Source organism: Anolis sagrei, chromosome 11, assembly GCF_037176765.1.
Source record: "Anolis sagrei isolate rAnoSag1 chromosome 11, rAnoSag1.mat, whole genome shotgun sequence".
Lineage (NCBI taxonomy): Eukaryota > Metazoa > Chordata > Lepidosauria > Squamata > Dactyloidae > Anolis > Anolis sagrei.
Genome location: NC_090031.1, coordinates 35,195,085 through 35,213,959, shown reverse-complemented (window position 1 = coordinate 35,213,959; position 18,875 = coordinate 35,195,085). Strand labels below are relative to the sequence as shown.

The following is an 18,875-nucleotide window of genomic DNA, read 5'->3' as shown; positions in this document are numbered from 1 at the left end:
TTATTGAAACTTATTTAGGAGCTTGTGCTCTCCAGGGGAGCCAAGTGGGGTGGGTTTAGCACAACATAGAAACTTCCCTGTCCTTTCAATCTATTTTGTAGAATAACTGATGCTCGTGGTTCAGTCCTTTTATTGAAATTGTGTGATTAATTGACTATTTCTTGAGAAACTTGCTTGAGAAACTGCAAGTTGCTTCTGGTGTGAGAGAATAATCATCATCATCATCATCATTATTTATACCCTGCCACCATCTCCCTCCACGGGGACTTGGGGCGGCTTACGTGAGGCCAAGCCCAAACAGCAAATTACAATACAGTAAAATGCAATAAAATAAAAATAAAAACCGAAATGCAAGCAACAACACAGTAAATTACGAAAACGTTATGAATACAATAAGCAATGAAAACAAAACATAACAATGCAATGAACAATTACAATAACAGTGAGTGGGCTGCATGTACAATAAAATGATTAAAAACTCAGGATGAGATAAAAGGAGCAGATTATTTGCAAGGGAGAGCTCATAGGGAAACGGGGTGGAATCATAGAATCCTAGAGTTGGAAGAGACCTCATGGGCCTTTATCCAGTCCAACCCCATTCTGCCAAGAAGCAGGAATACTGCATTCAAAGCACCCCTGACAGATGGCCATCCAGCCTCTGTTTAAAAGCTTCCAAAGAAGGAGCCTCCACCACACTCCCTACGGGGCAGAGAGTTCCACTGCTGAACAGCTCCCACAGTCAGGAAATTCTTCCTCATGTTCAGGTGGAATCTCCTCTCTTGGAGTTTGAAGCCATTGTTCCATTGTGTCCTACTCTCCAGGGCAGCAGAAAACAAGCTCGCTCCCTCCTCCTCCCTGTGGCTTCCTCTCACATATTTATACATGGCTATCATATCTCCTCTCAGCCTTCTCTTCTTCAGGCTAAACATGTCCAGCTCCTTAAACCGCTCCTCATAGGGCTTGTTCTCCAGACCCTTGATCATTTTAGTCACCCTCTTCCTCTGGACACATTCCAGCTTGTCAATATCTCTCTTCAATTGTGGTGCCCAGAATTGGACACCAAAGCGGAATAGAGCATGGAGAGCATGACTCCCCTAGATCTAGACACTCTGCTCCTCTTGATGCAGGCCAACATCCCATTGGCTTTTTTTGCCGCCACATCACATTGTTGGGTCATGTTCACCTTCCTCCCCATGAGGAATCCAAGATCTTTTTCACACGTCCTACTCTTGAGCTAGCCCTCATTGTCCCCCATTCTGTCTCTTTGCATTTCGTTTTTTCTGCCTAAGTGGAGTCTCTTGCATTTGTCCCTGTTGAACTTCATTTTGTTAGTTTTGGCCCATCATCTCTCTCATCTGTCAAGATCGTTTTGAATCCTGCTCCTGTCCTCTGGAGTCTTGGCTCTCCCTCCCAATTTGGTGTCGTCTGCAAACTTGATGATCCTGCCTTCTAAGCCTTCATCTAAGTCAGTGGTTCTCAACCTGGGGTCCCCAGATGTTTATGGCCTTCAACTCCCAGAAATCCTAACAGCTGGTAAACTGGCTAGGATTTCTGGGAGTTGTAGGCCAAAAACATCTGGGGACCCCAGGTTGAGAACCACTGATCTAAGTCATTGATGAAGATCCTGATCAGGACCTGGCCCAGGACGGAACCCTGCAGATGGCCCTCCACTCGTCACTCCTTTCCAGGATGAAGAGGAGGAAGCCTTGGGGAGAATCACCCTCTGAGTTTGTCCACTTAACCAATTCCAGATCCACCTCACCGTAGTTTTGCCTTGCCCACATTGGACTAGTCTGTTTGCCAGAAGGTCGTGGGGGACCTTGTCAAAGAAGGTCTTCCTGAAATCCAGGTACGCTCCATCCACGGCATCATTCCCCGTATGCATCTACCCAGCTTGTAACTCTATCGAAAAAAGAGATCAGATGAGCCTGGCATGACTTGTTTTTGATAAATCTATGTTGACTATTAGCGATGACCGCATTTCCTTCTAAGTGTTTGCAGACCACTTCCTTCACAGTCTTTTCCAGAATCTTGCCTGGTATCGACGTGAGGCTGACCGGACATGGGTCATTGTTTGGGTCATCCTTTTTTCCCTTCTTGAAGACTGGGACCACATTGGCCCTCCTCCAACCTGCTGTTATACAAGAGGTGGCTTTAGCAGTTCCTTGCTCTGAAAACATAGCGTGTGTTTATAGCGTGCGGAACGTGGATAGGATTTTGGTTTCCACTACATCAGCTTTCCCTCCTTGCTTTGAGGGTGATGCCAAGTTGCTGAGCTGCATTTGTACCTGAAAGCATATCATTAAACCACCCAGCCCAAGAACCTAGTTGTCTCACAATAACATTTGGGCTTGCCAACTGCAACATCTCTGCAAACTGCCAAAGGTTGTCCTCTTTCCCCAGGGGCATTGATAACCTTTAGGATGGGCAGCAGGTACATAGGACTGCCATTGTTCACATTTACTTTTTTTCCAGTCCATTGCTCTCTCAAATAACAAATTCAAGTCACTTTGGAAGGAAGCGGTGGACCAGCTGAAGTACAAGGAAGTGGGTCCTACAACTTTGGTGGCGGTCTCTGTTACTTTCGCATAGTGATTACCATATATACTCGAAGATAAGCCGAGTTTTCAGCCCTTTTTTTGAGCTGAAAAAGCCTCCCTTGGTTTATAATGGGGCCAAGGCCAGGCAGCAGAGCCTGGAGGCAATTGTTTGCAATATATGATCTATTTCTCTCTCCTCTTCTCCTCCCTTGACAGTGTGTTTTCTTTTCCAGTCAAAAGGGAGGGAAGGAGGGAGACACATTTCATGTCTTTGTTTGTATGGCTATCTTTCAGGCCCATCCAATTTCCTGGTTTTGTGTATGTGTGTGTGTCTAAATGTATTAACTTTATATGTGCATCATTGTTCCCTTGGAAGTTTTCTCCTCATATGTTTGCAGGTCTTTCCATGACCCTGTATCTATATGTATACATTATTTTTATATGAATTTTCCCCTCACATGTTTGTAAGTCCCTGCAAATTTGATATAGATATAATTATATCTATATAGAAAGATATGAATATAGATATATAGGGCTTGCAAATATTGCAGGAGAGAAATGCACATATAGAGAAAGAGGATTTGCAAATGTTTCAGGGGGAAATGTATATGCAAAATTAGTATATATAATTATAGATCTGTATCTAGCTTTGCATTGTTTGTATAGACATGTTTGCCTATTACTATGTTGGAAGTCATCCTGAGTCCCCATGGGGAGATAGGGCAGGAGACAAGTGAAGTTCTATTATTATTATTATTATTATTATTATTATGTTATTTTTGATACCATACTATTTTTCTTTGAAATAGCTAAATATCCAAAAACATTGAACCTCCTGATGCCTCAATTTATGTAATTTTATTGGTATCGATTTTTATCTTGAAATGGATCCATAACAGCTGCATTTCCCACCCTTGGCTTATACTCGAGTCAATACGTTTTCCCAGTTTTTTGCGGTAAAATTAAGTGCCTTGGCTTATATTGGGGTCGGCTTATACTCGAGTATATACGGTGTATTTCTTTTTTGCTATTCTCCTAACACTCCTAAAGCTGTTAGTAACAAATCAATAACAATGGCAAAGGGCTAGTTGTTTGTTTGTTTTTTCAAATGGGACAAGGAATGGAAGCAAATTCCTTTTGTCAAAGTAGCTTTCCAAGCTCTGTTTTTCCTCCTCTGCCTTGTTCCCAGAGCTCAGGTTTTGTTGTCTCCCTTCAGTGCCGTCAACGTGGGGACAGACATGCTGGAGCTTGACTGCCACTTGACCAAGGATGAAGAAGTTGTGGTCTCGCATGACGAGAACCTCAAGCGCTCCACAGGGGTGGACGTCAACATTTCGGACGTCAAATACGCAGTAAGTTGGAATCACTATCGTCTTTCAGTCTCCTACCTGTGGGTGGTGACCCTTATGAAACATACGGTGTGTGAGTTAATATGGCATTGTGATTTTTCTTTTTCAAAGGAGCTCCCACCATACCTCTGCCGGTTGGATGTCAGCTTTCAGAAAGGTAATACTGGGAGGAATTTGGCTGCTTTCAAAATATTTTTGTTATGAGCATTACTTTGTTGTTGTGTGCGAGCTTTCATAACTTAAAACAATTGTGCCATCATGTCTGTGTTAATTTATTTAATATATTTTCAGATTGATGTATATTTCCCAGTTTTGTCAGGTTTTCTCCAGCTGAATCTGTTTTCTTCACAAGTGTCAGCTTTTAGCTTCTTCTCCCAATGTGTGCATTGCTCAGCCATCTTGTTTCCCCAATTGGTTTGCTCTTTTGACCCCTTTTAGGGACCAGAATGTAGTTGACAAATGAGGTCGGATGGTTTGTTGACATACAGTTCCAAAGGGCATGGGTGTTGATGGAGGCCCTCTATCAGTTAACCTTAAGGGATGGTATAGGATAATAGCAGGTCAATGGATAACGAGGTTTGCAACATGGTGTTTTCCTTACTGACCAGGGAAATGTAGGTTTAGGAGCTGTCTCCATTCAGGAATTGGCCATTGGGATTTGAATGTCCTTGTGAACCTGAAGTTAAGAGAATTCTTACTTAGCTGAAACAAGGCATATTGGAGCAGATCAAAAAAATTGGGCTTTGTTGTAGCATCCCAAACTAGCATCGCAGTTTGTCAGAGGTGGAATTATCCACATTGCTAGCTTGGGATGCCACAAATGATAAACCTTATGGTGTATTATTCATTTAGCTGTTCTGGCTTGGTCCAGCGACAAATTACTCTATCGCCCCATTCACAGGTTGCCAGAATTCTTACAAATCAAGGCTTTAGTTGCCCTGCAATGTCTGAAGCAGCCCCTTGGTTCTGCTATTTTATCATTTATTTATTTATTTATTTACGGTATTTATATGCCGCTCTTTTCACCCCGCAGGGGACTCGTGGCGGATTACAATATATGTATACATGGCAAACATTCAATGTCATAGACACTCAACATATATAGACAGACACTCAGAGGCTATTTAACATTCCAGCTTCTGGCCACCAGGGGAACTGTCACTTCACCGTCCATTTGTGACACTGATGAAGTACTTCCTCATTCTTTGCATACTTCCTGGAGATTTTTATGGCCTCGTAAATCAGTTAAAATTAATCTCCCCACATAAGTGGTACCGAAATTTCCTCCTCCTGTCTTTGCAAAAGTCAACAACAAGCAAAAGTCAACAACAAGCTACACAATTTTGGTCGGGAGCTCACTCCGACCCAGACTGGCTTCGAACTCATGACCTTTTGGTCAGTAGTGGTCTTAATGTAGCTGACTCCCAGGCAGCTGCACCACAGTTCTGGTTCTAATTAGAAATGAGAGTAACTTGCCAGTCTCCTAGGAGAAACCCATTTTGTTTTCCATCCCTCAGAATGCCACTGCGAGGGAGAAGACCAGCGCATCCCGCTCCTGAAGGAAGTGTTTGAAGCCTTCCCCCACACCCCCGTCAACATCGACATCAAGGTGAACAACAACACCCTCATTAAAAAGGTGAGCCTTATTGGTCTGATCCTGCTCTCATAGAAAATTGGGAGAGGAAGAGGATGGGAAGCTGCTGAGAGTTTGAGAAGCAGTCTACTTCGAGTAGGCAAATACATCTGTTGTCATAAGGCGGCTTGCTTTGGGTTCACATTTGCAGATTTGATTATTCTCCATAGTCAGCTTTCTCGATTCACACTGGAGGACCTAGAGAGTCATACAGGTAACACCCCTTTAGGAGTGTCTAGGGCCTCCAGTGCCCTTTTGTGGTCAGGATTACCTTCAACTGTGGGGGACTAATTCCTGAATAATAACGTCATCTCTCCTTTTGTGTGTGTGTATTGATCCCAGGTGTCAGAATTAGTGACCTATTACAAGCGTGAGCATCTGACAGTCTGGGGCAGCGTCAGCCATGAGGTTGTGGAGAAGTGTCATAAAGAGGTGAGTGGCTGAGATTTTCATCCTGCTTCCTGTCGCTGCACTTTGGCACCCTTTGAACTGCCATCGCTCAGTGTGGCGTGGTCATGGGATCTGTAGTTTGGTGAGGCACCAATCCTGTCTTGGTCCACTTTGTAACTGGCCTTCCGTGTTTCTCATTTGGTTTCTCTCCCCAGAACGCTCGCATCCCAATCCTCTTCTGCTTACGGCGCGTCCTCCTCCTCCTGGGCCTCTTCTACACTGGTCTCCTGCCTTTCTTTCCCATCCTGGAGGGCTTCTTGGAGATCCCCATGCCTTCCATCATCCTCAAGTGAGTGGCCTGTTTTGCATAGGAAACATGTGAAGGAAAGCGCAAGGACGGCAGTTGTCTTGGTAGTGAGAGCTTTGCGACTGTGGCTTGCAAGGGCCTTATTTTGCACTGTCTGCTAGGCCTGGGCAATGCATGGTTCTAAATGGTTCTAAAGTACTTACAAAACTAAAGTTCTGGTGGTGAAAATTTCAGAACTCTAACAAAACTTTCAAAATTTCATTATTATTTCATTATTGGTGATTTTTATGACAGAACCAATTAGGAACTGCCATTTATAATGAAATTTTGAGAGTTTTGTTAGAGTTTTGAAATTTTTATAGTTCACCCACAGTGAAATAGCATTCTGAACCCCACCGATAGAATTGGACCAAACTTTCATAGAATCATAGAATCAAAGAGTTGGAAGAGACCTCCTGGGCCTTTATCCAGTCCCACCCCCTTCTGCCAAGAAGCAGGAATATCGCATTCAAATCACCCCTGACAGATGGCCATCCAGCCTCTGCTTAAAAGCTTCCAAAGAAGGAGCCTCCACCACACTCCGGGGCAGAGAGTTCCACTGCTGAACGGCTCTCACAGTCAGGAAGTTCTTCCTCCTGTTCATAGAATCATAGAATCAAAGAGTTGGAAGAGACCTCATGGGCCATCCAGTCCAACCCCCTGCCAAGAAGCAGGAATATTGCATTCAAATCATCCCTGACAAATGGCCATCCAGATGTTCAGATGGAATCTCCTCTCTTGTAGTTTTGAAGCCATTGTTCCGCGTCCTAGTCTCCAGGGAAGCAGAAAACAAGCTTGCTCCCTCCTCCTCCCTGTGGCTTCCTCTCACATATTTATACATGGCCCTCATCATATCTCCTCTTAGCCTTCTCTTCTTCAGGCTAAACATGCCCAGCTCCTTAAGCTGCTCCTCATAGGGCTTGTTCTCCAGACCCTTGATCATTGTAGTCGCCCTCTTCTGGACACATTCCAGCTTGTCAATCTCTCTCTTGAATTGTGGTGCCCAGAACTGGACACAATGTGATTCCAGGTGTGGTCTAACCAAAGCAGAATAGAGGGGTAGCATTACTTCCCTAGATCTAGACACTAGGCTCCTGTTGATGCAGGCCAAAATCCCATTGGCTTTTTTTGCCGCCACATCACATTGTTGGCTCATGTTTAACTTTCCACACAGAACCCCCATGATCAACAGAAAATACTATGTATTGTCGAAGGCTTTCATGGCTGGAATCACTCAGTTCTTGTGGGTTTTTTCGGGCTATAGGGCCATGTTCTAGAGGCATTTCTCCTGACGTTTCGCCTGCATCTATGGCAAGCATCCTCAGAGGTGAGGTCTGCTGGAGCTGGGAAAAAAGGGGTTTATATATCTGTGGGATGACCAGGGTGATACAAAGGGCTTTTGTAAGTTGGGCTAGGTGTGGATCTTTCACACCTAGCCCTTTGTCTCACCCTGGTCATTCCACAGATATATAAACCCCTTTTTTCCCAGCTCCAGCAGACCTCACCTCTGGGGATGCTTGCCATAGATGCAGGCGAAACGTCAGGAGAAATGCCTCTAGAACATGGCCATATAGCCCGAAAAAACCCACAAGAACTGAGAAAATACTATGTTTTTGGATGGTCTTTGGCAACCCCTCTGACACCCCCTTGCGACCCCCACAGGGGTCCTGACCCCCAGGTTGAGAAACACTGTTGTAGACCACTATTGGTCCACGAACCACAGCTTGGGAAGCACTGAGCTAGTCCTACCATCTACCGGTAAAATAATTCACTTTCTGGTTCTGGGTACTTTAGTGTGGCTTGAAAATGCACATACTATAAAAAAGGGAGAGTAAATGCAAGTTTTTTCATTCTGATCTTAGATTGAAAGAACCAGAGAAGATCACCAGGAGTCAGCGGTTTACCATTTGGCTTACAGACACGTAAGGCTGCCTTCCTTACTTCCTCTTCCTTTTTTCCTTTCTTCTAGTTGGTTGTCTAAGAACAAATCCTATCCCCAAACCCTCCAGCTCTCTCTTCTCTGAGTCACCTTCGGGCTGAAATGGGCAGGATAGAAATAATGTAAATAAAATAAATAAATTGTAGGCCCTGTTTTCTGGCTGGTGTCCCAAAGTCAATGCCTGACTCTATCACAGTTGGTGTGAGCCATGTCACTGCCCACTAATCATTGTCAAACTCGCTCAAGTCTTCCCTGAAGGTTTCTTGGCATTTGAGAAATAATAATATAATAATCTATATAAATAAAAATGTCATGTTCGTTTGTGGGATTAGCAGAACTCAAAACCCACTGGGGGAATTGACACCAAATTTGGACACAAGACATCTCTCAGGCCAATGAGTGACCATCACTTTGTTTATGTGATTTATGATTTATATTGTATTGATTGTTTATTGATTGTTTTATTTTATTGATGTTTTGTTCATTGATGTATTGCGGGCTTGGCCTCATGTAAGCCGCATCGAGTCCCTTGGGGAGATGGTAGCGGGGTTCAAATAAAGTGTTGTTGTTGTTGTTGTTATTATTATTATTATTATCACTCACAAAACACTGAAGAACACCACAGAAAAGACTTTAAAAGCCAAAAAAAGAAAAATAATACATTACAACGCATGCGCAAAACCACACATATATACGCAAACACACATATATACATATATACACACACAAAACACATATACATAGACTGGGCCACAGCAACGTGTGGCAGGGGACAGCTAGTTATAATATAATATATAATAATATAAAATATAATAATAATAATAATAGTAATAAATTATTATTATTATTATTATTATTATTATTATTATTATTAACAATTTGGACAGGAAAACATGAAAACTCATGACCATTCATAATTCATTACATCCTCACAGTGATGTTGACTGGCTCTATCTGTCTAGAAAGTCTGGGGGCAGAGGATTCTTACAAGTCAAGCAAGCAGTTGAAGAAGAAAAACACAATGCCCTGGCAGAATATGTCAAGGAAAGCCAAGAACCTGCTTTAATGGAAGTAAATAATCGGAAACTTATCAAAGCACAGCAGACAAAGAGTCAGTACAAGAAAACTGCACTCCAAACCAGAGCTGACAGCTGGCACAACAAAGCCTTACATGGGCAGTTCCTTGAGAAGATTGAAGGAAAGGTTGACAAGGAGAAGGCCTGGTGATGGCTCATGAATGGAACCCTGAAGAAGGAGACAGAAGAAGGCCTGGTTCTTGCAGCCCAGGAGCAAGCCATCAGGACAAAGGCCATTAAGGCCAGGATTGAAAAATCAGCGGATGACCCAAAATGCAGAGTGTGCAAGGAAGCGGAGGAAACCATGGACCATCTCCTCAGCTTTTGCAAGAAAATTGCACAGACGAACTACAAACAGAGGCACAACTCTGTGATTCACTGGAACTTATGTCACAAGGACCAGCTGCCAGGAGTAAATAATTGGTGGGATCATAACCCTGCAAAGGTTGTGGGAAATGAACATGCAAAAATACTGTGGGACTTTCAAATCCAGGCTGACAAAGTTTTGGAACACAACACGCCAGACATCACGATTGTGGAAAAGAAAAAATTCTGGATTATGGATGTCGCCAAACCGGGTGACAGTCGCATTGAGGGAAAACAACAGGAGAAACTCAGCTGCTGTCAAGACCTCAAAATCGAACGGAAAAAGCTCTGATGGCATCAACCAGTCCAGGTGGTCCCAGTGGTCATGGGCGCACTGGGCGCCATGCCAAAATATCTCAGCCGTTATTTGGAAACAACAAACATTGACAAAATCACGATCTGTCAACTGCAAACGGCCACCTGACTTGGATCTGCACGCATCATTCGAAAATACATCACACAGTCCTAGACGCTTGGGAAGGGTTCGACTTGTGATTTTGTGATACGAAATCCAGCATAGAGATCTTGTTTGCTGTGACATACTGTGCTTTTGTGTCATTAATAATAAGGCCTCCTGACATGGATCTGCACGCATCATTCGAAAATACATCACACAGTCCTAGACGCTTGGGAAGCGTTCAACTTGTGATTTTGTAATAGAAATCCAGCATATAACTCTCATTTGCTGGTACATACTGGTTTTTTTGTGTCAGTAAAATAATAACAACAACTTTATATGTATCCCATCCCATCTCCCCATCAGGATCTTGGGACCAAAAACTATTTTGATAGTCCGTCCATCCCCCTCGCAAATTCTGTTTATCTCTGGTGTGTATTGTGTGTGTGTATGTATCTTTTCTCCAGGTAATCCGAATATGCAAGCCATTTGTACGACATTTGAGTAGAACAGTTGGTTTAATTTTACTTTACAACTGCCAGATCTTCCCTGATAGCCATTTTGATGTTTGTGTTCGTTTGGAGACATACAGATGATTTCTCTTTCGTTGTTATTGCAGATTGTTAATGAGGAAAGCATTATTTGACCATCTCACTGCCCGAGGGATTCAGGTAGGCTACTATGTGGAATCTGTTTATTATGGGGAGCTACTCAAAGGGCCATATTCTCCTAAGGAAAAGTTTGGTAGTATACAAGGAGTACTTCCTCATTCTTTCATGCACTGCTGGAGATTTTTATGGCATTGTAAATTAGTTAAATTAGCCTCCCCGCATAAAGCGGTACCTAAATTTCCTACTTGACAGATGAAACTGTCTTTCAGGCTGCAAAGGTCAACAGTAAGCTAGTCAAATGGTCGGGAGCTTACTCTGACCTGACCTAGCTGCCTTCGAACTCATGACCTTTCGATCAGTAGTGATTTAATGCAGCGGACTCCTAGCCAATTGCACCATAGCCCGGTTTACTGCTCTGTAAACATTTATTTACTATATTTTATTTTATTTACTATATTTGTATACCACTTTTCTCAGCCCTCGGGCGACTCAAAGCGGTTAACAATAGCAAAATTCAATGCTCAGGACAACATAAAACAGTTTAAAACAATTAAAACAGTAGCATATTAAACAATCAATTATAATAAATAATAATAATAAACTTTATTTATACCCTGCTACCATCTCCCAAGGGACTCGGTGCAGCTTACATGAGGCCGAGCCCACAATACAAGCAATAACAACCACATTACGAAGCAAAATACAACTACTATACATCAATAAACATCTCGTTAGCGTCTCATAATTAGAATCAGGATCCAGTTTCATCATCCAATTGTTCCATATTCCTATATTCTTTACACTGCTTATTCAAATGCCTGCTCAAACAACCAGGTCTTCACTTTCCTCCGGAATGATAACAAGGAGGAGCCCCGATCTAATATCTGTAGGAAGGGTGTTCCACAGCCGAGGTGCCACCACTAAGAAGGCCCTGTCTCTTGTCCCCGCCAGACGTACTTGTGATGCAGGTGGGACCGAGAGCAGGGCCTCCTGAGACGATATTAATGTCCTAGTGGGTTCATAGGAGGAGATGCGATCGGACAGGTAAGTTGGGCCAGAACTGTTTAGGGCTTGATAGGCTAAAGCCAGCACTTTGAATTGTTCCTCAGGTACTGCTTTAGCCCTTTAGTTGTACCTGATATGATAAGCAACTTTGGTTTTGGAAGAAAGATGAGGTATAAATCAGTGCTGGTACGTAGTGGTCTAGGTGTTGGACTGTGATTTCAAAGACCACAGATTGCTTGGCCACGAATGCACCTTGAGGGTGACTTTAGGCAAGCCACACTATCTCAGCCTCAGGATCATAGAATCCTAGAATCGAAGAGTTGGAAGAGACCTCCTGGGCCATCCAGTCCAACCCCATTCTGCCAAGAAGCAGGAATATTGCATTCAAATCACCCCTGACAGATGGCCATCCAGCCTCTGCTTAAAAGCTTCCAAAGGAGGAGCCTCCACCACGCTCCGGGGCAGAGAGTTCCACTGCTGAACGGCTCTCACAGTCAGGAAGTTCTTCCTCAGGTTCAGATGGAATCTCCTTTCTTGGAGTTTGAAGCCATTGTTCCATTGCGTCCTAGTCTCCAGGGAAGCAGAAAACAAGCTTGCTCCCTCCTCCCTGTGGCTTCCTCTCACATATTTATCCATGGCTATCATATCATATTTATACATGGCTATCATATTAGTAATATTACATTTAATATAAAATATATAATTATAATATGCTATTATTAGTAGTAGTATTATATTGCATTATATTATAATATTATCAATGGAAGTGGGTCCAAAGGTGGCTGTGGAGCCCTATTCTTGACCCACATCATAGAATCATATAATCCTAGAGTTGGAAGAGACCTCATGAGCCATCCAGTCCCACCCCATCCTGCCAAGAAGCAGGAATATTGCATTCAAATCACCCCTGACAGATGGCCATCCAGCCTCTGTTTCAAAGCTTCCAAAGAAGGAGCCTCCACCACTCTCCAGGGCAGAGAGTTCCACTGCTGAACGGCTCTCACAGTCAGGAAGTTCTTCCTCGTGTTCAGATGGAATCTCATTTCTTGTAGTTTGAAGCCATTGTTCCCTTGTGTCCTAGTCTCCAGGGAAGCAGAAAACAAGCTTGCTCCCTCCTCCTCCCTGTGGCTTCCTCTCACATATTTATACATGGCCCTCATCATATCTCCTCTCATCCTTCTCTTCTTCAGGATAAACATGCCCAGCTCCTTAAGCCGCTCCTCATAGGGCTTGTTCTCCAGACCCTTGATCATTTGAGTTGCCCTCCTCTAGACACATTCCAGCTTGTCAATATCTCTCTTGAATTGTGGTACCCAGAATGGGACACAATATTCCAGGTGTGGGTCTAACCAAAGCGGAATAGAGTATGGGGAGCATGACTTCCCTAGATCTAGGCACTAGGCTCCTATGGATGCAGGCCAAAATCCCATTGGAAGTCAATGGTAACCTGTCTTGGCCATGGTGGTCCACACTCTGGTTGCATCCCGTATAGACTACTGCAACACTCTCTACGTGGGGTTGCCTCTGAAGACTGCCCAGAAGCTACAACTAGTCCAACGTGCGGCAGCCAGATTACTAACAGGAGTAGGGTACAGGGAGCATACTACTCCTCTGTTGCGCCAGCTCCACTGGCTGCCAATTGGCTTCCGAGCACAATTCAAAGTGTTGGTGTTGACCTATAAAGCCCTAAACGACTCCGGCCCAGTTGGAGTCGTCGGCCCAGTTGTCCGAATGGATTCTCCCCTACGAACCATCAAAGTTGTTAGGATCTTCTGGAGGGGCCCTGCTCTCGGTCCCACCACCTTCGCAATCGTGTCTGGTGGGGACGAGAGACAGGGCCTTCTCGATGGTGGCCCCTCGGCTGTGGAACTCTCTCTTGATAGAGATCAGATCTGCCCCCTCCCTCCTGACTTTCAGAAATATGGTAAAATCTTGGCTCTGGAACTTAGCATTCTTAGATTGATGATCAAACCGATAACTGTTGACCACAAGGTGGATGGTGGTGAATTTGTGATTTACCTTGACGAATTGGCTTTATGTCATTCTTGATCTGTATTTTAATGTGTTTTAATGTATTAATGTACTATGATGTTATTATGCTTCAGTTTATTTGCATATTGATTCTCTGTTAGCCGGCCTGAGTCCCTCCTTGGAGGTTGAGAAGCTATAAAAGCTCTAAATAAATAAATAAATAAAAAGTAAATAAACCCCCCTTTGAACAAAGCTTGCCAATAAACCCTGTGTTAAGTTCTCTTTAGGGTTATCGTGGGTCAGAAACTATTTGCAGGCATGCCAAGAAGGCAGGTGTCAGTGGCCTTGCTTCTGATCATGCTGAGGTAGACCTGTGTGGATTCTTTGCGCCACCTGAGCCTCTCTTCCCTGTTGTTCTCTCCTCCAGGTCTATATCTGGGTGCTCAACGAAGAGCAGGAATACCAGCGAGCTTTTGACCTGGGAGCCACCGGTGTGATGACAGATTACCCCACAAAGCTGAAGAACTTCTTGCACGCCTACCCCGCATAACGCAAACGCAGGGGCGGGGGCTCTTGTAGAGAAGTGTGGGGTGCGTGGGAAAGCGGGGGAGTGACCGGAACGGCACAAGAAAAGGCCAGAGAGGGACCGCTCTCCTTCTCTCTCTCTTTCTCTCTTCTCTCTGTTTTCCCCCTTCTTCAGCGTTGCCGTCTCCCAGTGAGGGCCGACACAAGCAGCTGGATCATCATATTACCTCATTCTTTAAGTCACGACACTTCTAGAGATTGTACACAGCTCTATTTATTTACCGTTTTTAACGAGACGTAGTTTACATTTCCTTTTTTGTAAATAGCATGAGTAGCGGCTTCTTCCCTTAGCCGGAGAGAGGCGCCTCAAAAGAGAGATGCCGACAGGGTCAATTTGTAGAGGTGAGAGTCCTAACGTAACTGTCTGTCGCTTCTCACTTAGGCTTCACCACGTTTGCACATGGAAAACATTCCAGCACAACGTATTTTTTTTTAAATCTTGCAATGAGTATGTAAATATTTTAGTAAACTGACTAGTGTGGGGAAAAAACACCCTGATTGTCGCAGGTTGGATTTTTTTTTTTTGTGTCATGAGCGACTTGAGAAACTGCAAGTCACTTCTGGTGTGAGAAAATTGGCCGTCTGCAAGGACGTTGCCCAGGGGACATTGCCTGGATGTTTTGAGACTAGTGTGGGGAAAAAACACCCTGATTGTCGCAGGTGAGATTTTTTTGTGTGTGTCATGAGCAACTTGCGAAACTGCAAGTCGCTTCTGGTGTGAGAAAATTGGCCGTCTGCAAGGACGTTGCCCAGGGAACATTGCCTGGATGTTTTGAGACTAGTGTGGGGAAAAAACACCCTGATTGTCGCAGGTGGGAATTTTTTTGTGTGTGTCATGAGCGACTTGAGCAACTGCAAGTCGCTTCTGGAGTGAGAAAATTGGCCGTCTGCAAGGACGTTGCCCAGGGGACATTGCCTGGATGTTTTGAGACTAGTGTGGGAAAAAAACACCCTGATTGTCGCAGGTGGGATTTTTTTTTTGGTCGTGTCAGGAGCGACTTGAGAAACTGCAAGTCGCTTCTGGTGTGAGAGAATTGGCCGTCTGCAAGGACGTTGCCCAGGGGACGTTGCCTGGATGTTTTGATATTTTCCCATCCTTGTGGGAGGCTTCTCTCATGTCCCCGTTTGGGGAGCTGGAGCTGACAGAGGGAGCTCACCCACCTCTCCCTGGATCCAAACCTGCGACCTGTAGGTCTTCAGTCCTGCCGGCACAGGGGTTTAACCCACTACGTCACCGGGGGCAGGTGAGATGAGGATGGCACTGAGAAGGAGATTTGGGTGATTCTCCCGGTTCCAACATTTGGTACTGTATTGACAACAAGGGCCTTTTGGAAGGGAGCTGAACTCCCAAATTCTGCCTTTGCTTTGCTCCTCCTTCTTATTCCTGGGAAGAAGCTGTGGGTTTCAATTCAGCCTCATGTATACCTTTGCTCCATACAACAACAACAACAACAACAACAACAACAACAACACTTTATTTATACCCCACCACCATCTCCCCAAGGAGACTTGGGGTGGCTTACATAAGGCCAAGTCCAGCAATACAATCTATATAAATTGACACCAAATTTGGACACAAGACACCTAACAGCCCAATGTATGTCCTTCACTAAAAAAAAATGATTTTGTCATTTGGGAGTTGTAGTTGCTGAGATTTATAGTTCACCTACAATCAAAGAGCACTCTGAACCCCACCAATGATGGAATTGAACCAAACTTGGCACACAGTTCTCCCCTGACCAACAGAAAATACTGGAAGGATTTGGTGGGCGATGTCCTTTGGTTTTGGAGTTGTAGTTCACCTACATCCAGAGAGCACTGTGGACTCAAAACAATGATGGATCTGGGCCAAACTCTACACAAATACTCAATATACCCAAATGTGAACACTAATGGAGTTTGGAGAAAATAGAATCTTGACATTTGGGAGTTGTAGTTGCTGAGATTTGTACAATCACAGAGCATTCTGAACCCCACCAATGTTAGAATTGGGCCAAACCTCCCACACAGAACCCCCATGACCACCAGAGTGGGCCACAGCAATGTGTGGCAGGGGACAGCTAGTACATCAATATAACAACACAGCAGTAAATCATAAAAATAGAAATACAATACAAAACCAATTATTAATCACACATCAACAATATAAAATCACAACGTTTAAAGCACAGGAGTCAAACACTATGGGCCGGGCCAGTTGTAATGGAATTAAATATTGAAAACACTGGTTGAGACTCCTGTGGGTTTGTCCAAGGAGTTCTTAAAGCCAGTTTGTAGCGTAGCTCATGATGTTGGCCTTCTTCTCTGACCAAAAGGGATGCTTACAACTGAGTAATAATGCTGCTTGTTAGTTGGGATCGGTGTAGTCGGGAATCTTCAGGCCAGTATGTTGTACAACACCGCTATTCCAGCTTTTTATTTTGAAATTAAAGTATTTTCAGAAGAATTTGCAGCCACTGCTTGCCGAAGGAACCAATGGTTCATCATGATGAGACATGATCAGAGGCTGTGATAGGGCTGCAACCTTTTCTTAGCATCATTCGAATCTGTAACTCCAGGTTTACGTCTCCCAGAATATCGCTTTTTATTGACGCTGCTAGAAATCCCCCTCTGTGCTCTTGGAAGAGTGTCGCTTCAACGTAGGACAGCTCTAACAAGTCTGTGAATCAAATAATAGGGTTGTCATGTATTTGCAGGCGTACTTTGGTCCCCTGAGTCTATCTCGCCTTCCATGTGCAAGGATATATTCCCGATATAGCTGGAAAAGGTAGTTTCTTTTGTGTTTCTGATTGTAATTGCAGTGCTGAAGTGTAATGGGAGCAAGCCACGGGGTGGAAGGAGCCCAGACTGGGGTGGCATGCTGTTCGATAATGGACCTGGGTTCACAATCGTCTATTTTTCAACTCTCTAGTCTAATCTTTCTGTGTCAATTTGGAAGATCTCTGTTATTAGAGGAACCGGATATAAATGTGACTTGGGGCTCTTCACTATGGGGAGATCGTTCCCTTTGGGAGCTGTAGAATGTAGCATTCAGTCTTGATTTAAATAGTACTGTGAAATAGGTAGCGGGTTTTTGCAAAGCTTTGGTTCAAAATACTTCTGGCGCAGTGGTTCTCAACCTTTGACTCCTAAATATAGTTCCTCATGTTGTGGTGACCCCCAACCGTATTTTCGTTACTACTTTATAATGGCTACTATTATGGATTGTAATGTAAATATCTGATATTCAGGATGGGCATGCACTTCCTGCACTAACCCTCATCCCCCCGCGCTCTTGCCAATGCCAGGAGAAGGCCTAAGCTTCTCGGGGCCTTTCTGGCATGCTGTGGATGGCGCGTGGGGCCTAATGAGGTGTTGCCGCGACCCCTCAGAAATTGTAAAACGACCCCTCTGGGGGGCGCGACCCACAGGTTGAGAACCACTGTTCTGGCAAAACATGCTCCCTGCAGGAGGGGGCGAGGCCTAATGAGGTGTTGCCGCGACCCCTCAGAAATTGTCACACGACCCCTCTGGGGGGCGCGACCCCCAGGTTGAGAACCACTGTTCTGGCGAAGCATGCTCCCTGCAGGAGGGGGCGGGGCCTAATGAGGTCTTGCCACGACCCCTCAGAAATTGTCACACGACCCCTCTGGGGGGCGCGACCCCCAGGTTGAGAACCACTGTTTTGGCGAAACGTGCTCCCATCCCATTAAAGTGAACGTCCTTCACGATCACTGTGATAGATCTGGCCCTCGAGTCCTACCCCTTCCTCTCCTTTCCCCTTTTGTCCTCAGGATCCCTCCCTGAATTAAATGCTTGGGCTTCTGTGGACCAATGGATGTATTGTTTTGTGGGTACGCTGTTGTAAAATAGAATAAACACGTAGATGTATATTGATGCACATTTTGATCGTTAATGCAGAGCTGTTGAATCAGTTGCATCACCCAAAAACTGTATTCATGTTTGCATCCTATGCCCACTTTGCAACCCAATGGGGTTGCTTCTCACTGGGGGGGAAATGCTAACTTATAGTCAGTTCGTGAAGGTATTTTTGCATCGTGACTATTACAGGATGGAAATGCCTGTAGACATTCTTTTCACCTGGACTTGTATGACTCCAAAAGCATCCTCTTCCTTCCTTTGGACAAAGGAGCTGATGAAGTTAACGAATGCCGTAGACAAGAACGCAAGAGTCTCTTCTGATTGTTGTAAGACGATGATGTGGAAATAACTTTGATACTCTGTTCTGGATGTTTGAGAAAAAGGAAGAGTGTTGTAAATGTAATGAAGGATTTTATGGTACCTGTCATACCCGTCAAACATTCCTCTCGCGTTCGTCCATTTATTCGTTTACTTCATTTCCTCTCGCGCCAACTGTCTTTTGAAAGAAAACTAGAGATGTGATACTTGATATTTAAAATATATATTAAGACATGCTCCAAAGTGTCAAAGGAACCATTGCCTTTTAAAAATAGGCCTGGCTAAAGAAATTTTGTAAAAAAAATTCCTCCCATTTTTATTTATTTTTTTTGGCATTGTGTTCCTTGCGTAGTGAATCGTTATAGATTGTAAGGAAAGGTAAAGGTTTCCCCTGACATTAAGTCTCTCTGCCCCGGAGAGTGGTGAAGGCTCCTTCTTTGGAAGCTTTTAAACAGAGGCTGGATGGCCATCTGTCAGGGGTGATTTGA

At 44.2% G+C, this 18,875-nt stretch overlaps 1 protein-coding gene across 1 annotated transcript in view; it reads left to right on the top strand.

Annotated features, from left to right (window-relative positions):
• The window catches only part of GDPD1 (glycerophosphodiester phosphodiesterase domain containing 1), a 41,367-nt gene extending 22,856 nt beyond the window's left edge, over positions 1–18,511 (top strand). The window contains exons 3-10 of the mRNA XM_067472207.1: positions 3,757–3,892; positions 4,001–4,046; positions 5,407–5,525; positions 5,865–5,954; positions 6,128–6,261; positions 8,121–8,180; positions 10,656–10,707; positions 14,051–18,511. Of these exons, the coding sequence (XP_067328308.1) occupies positions 3,757–3,892; positions 4,001–4,046; positions 5,407–5,525; positions 5,865–5,954; positions 6,128–6,261; positions 8,121–8,180; positions 10,656–10,707; positions 14,051–14,173 (760 nt within the window). The 3' untranslated portion in view covers positions 14,174–18,511. The remainder of the gene's footprint in view (positions 1–3,756; positions 3,893–4,000; positions 4,047–5,406; positions 5,526–5,864; positions 5,955–6,127; positions 6,262–8,120; positions 8,181–10,655; positions 10,708–14,050) is intronic.
• Positions 18,512–18,875: the final 364 nt, after the last annotated feature.